The 1,464-nt window shown below is 35.5% G+C and overlaps 1 protein-coding gene across 1 annotated transcript; it reads right to left on the bottom strand.

Annotated features, from left to right (window-relative positions):
• Window positions 1-34: 34 nt before the first annotated feature.
• On the bottom strand, window positions 35-976 carry or55d1 (odorant receptor, family 55, subfamily D, member 1; the record flags this gene model as incomplete). The annotated part of the gene is made up of 1 exon (XM_084418064.1): window positions 35-976. One exon carries the CDS (start codon window positions 974-976, stop codon window positions 35-37), a length of 942 nt encoding a protein of 313 aa, XP_084274190.1.
• Window positions 977-1,464: the final 488 nt, after the last annotated feature.

The following is a 1,464-nucleotide window of genomic DNA, read 5'->3' as shown; positions in this document are numbered from 1 at the left end:
AATGAACCATTAAAGTAAAATGAAAGAGAGAAAGTTAATATGATTCAACCTTATTAGATAAATATTTAACAACCTGAACTCTGATTTCCTTTGTTCTAATTCCATAGATTACTGGGTTAAAGCAGTTCGGAATAAGATGATATGACAAGGTGCTTAACACGCGGATATCTCTAGGTATGGTAGGCACCCTGTAGCCAACAAATGCAACAACAACACAGAAAAATGCCACCGCTATGACCATTAAATGTGTGCTACATGTCAAGATGGCTTTTTGGCGTGACTCACCAGAAGGAGAACGAGATATAATGACAAAAATAACAATGTAAGAGCAGACTACAAATGCACAGTCACATGCTACTAAGATGAAAGCGATTGTTCCAGCCATATGGTTCTTGCTCACATCACCACAGGCTGTATTGACAACTGATGTATGCTCACAAACACAATGATAAATCACATTTGATTTACAAAAATAGAGTGGCCCAATCAGGCCGACCATCGTAGCAACACAAAGCAAGTTACGGAAAAAAAATGACAAACAGAATATTATTGATGTTTTAACGTTTACATAGTCATGGTACTGTAAGGGGAAAATAATGGCAAAAAATCTGTCGACTGCCATCAGAACTAAAATTGTCGACTGGAAAAAACCTGCCATATGCAGACAAAACGTTTGAACAAGACATTCATCTTTGTAAATCATATTTCTACCAAAAAGAAAACTGATTAACATTCTTGGAACAACAAATATTGGCTGTATAAACCCAAGAGCTGCAATAAACCCGATCAGAATGTACATGGGTGCATGTAACTTGCTTTCTTTTACAATCACTAGCATTATAATTGAGTTTGCGAACAACGTGAAAGCAAAGATTACAAGAAAAGGAATGAAAAGGTATCGCCGATACTCTTGCAGATCCGTGAATCCAATCAAGTAGAGTTCCTGATGAGAGAAGTTGAATGTTCTGTCATCCATTCCTTGGATCAAAGTTCGCTTTGAATACATAAAACAGTTAATAGTTACAGTTTAGTTTAACAGTTTACGGTTAATGCACAGAAAACATGTTTACAGAAGCAATTAACAATATAAGCAAAAATATACATACATTTAAGCATAAATAGTGTCCTTTAACCTTCAAATGTGGTTTGCATTTTATGCTCAGACTTGCATCAAAGGAAGCTTAGAGATTTAATAATTAAAACATGCTAAACATTAGATCAACAAATCTATTTTTCTTTTAGTTTTTCATGTCTGTAAAATGAAACCTAAAATCTAAAACAGCATGCTAAAGGCTTTTTAAATCTTATTCTTATAGCTCCCCCCCTTCTGATTTAGGTCATGCTACCTCTCTTAAATATTCCCTGCTCCCCTCCCCTGATACAGAGCTAGGACATCAGCTTGACATTATTATTACTGTTGTTTGTTGTTGTTTTCCTTAATGGGTATGGCTCGAGGCAGGATTC

Source organism: Rutilus rutilus (assembly GCF_951802725.1).
Source record: "Rutilus rutilus genome assembly, chromosome: 9".
NCBI classification, from domain to species: domain Eukaryota; kingdom Metazoa; phylum Chordata; class Actinopteri; order Cypriniformes; family Leuciscidae; genus Rutilus; species Rutilus rutilus.
Note: the sequence above shows the minus strand (reverse complement) of the source record. Positions and strands in the feature narration are given on the sequence as shown.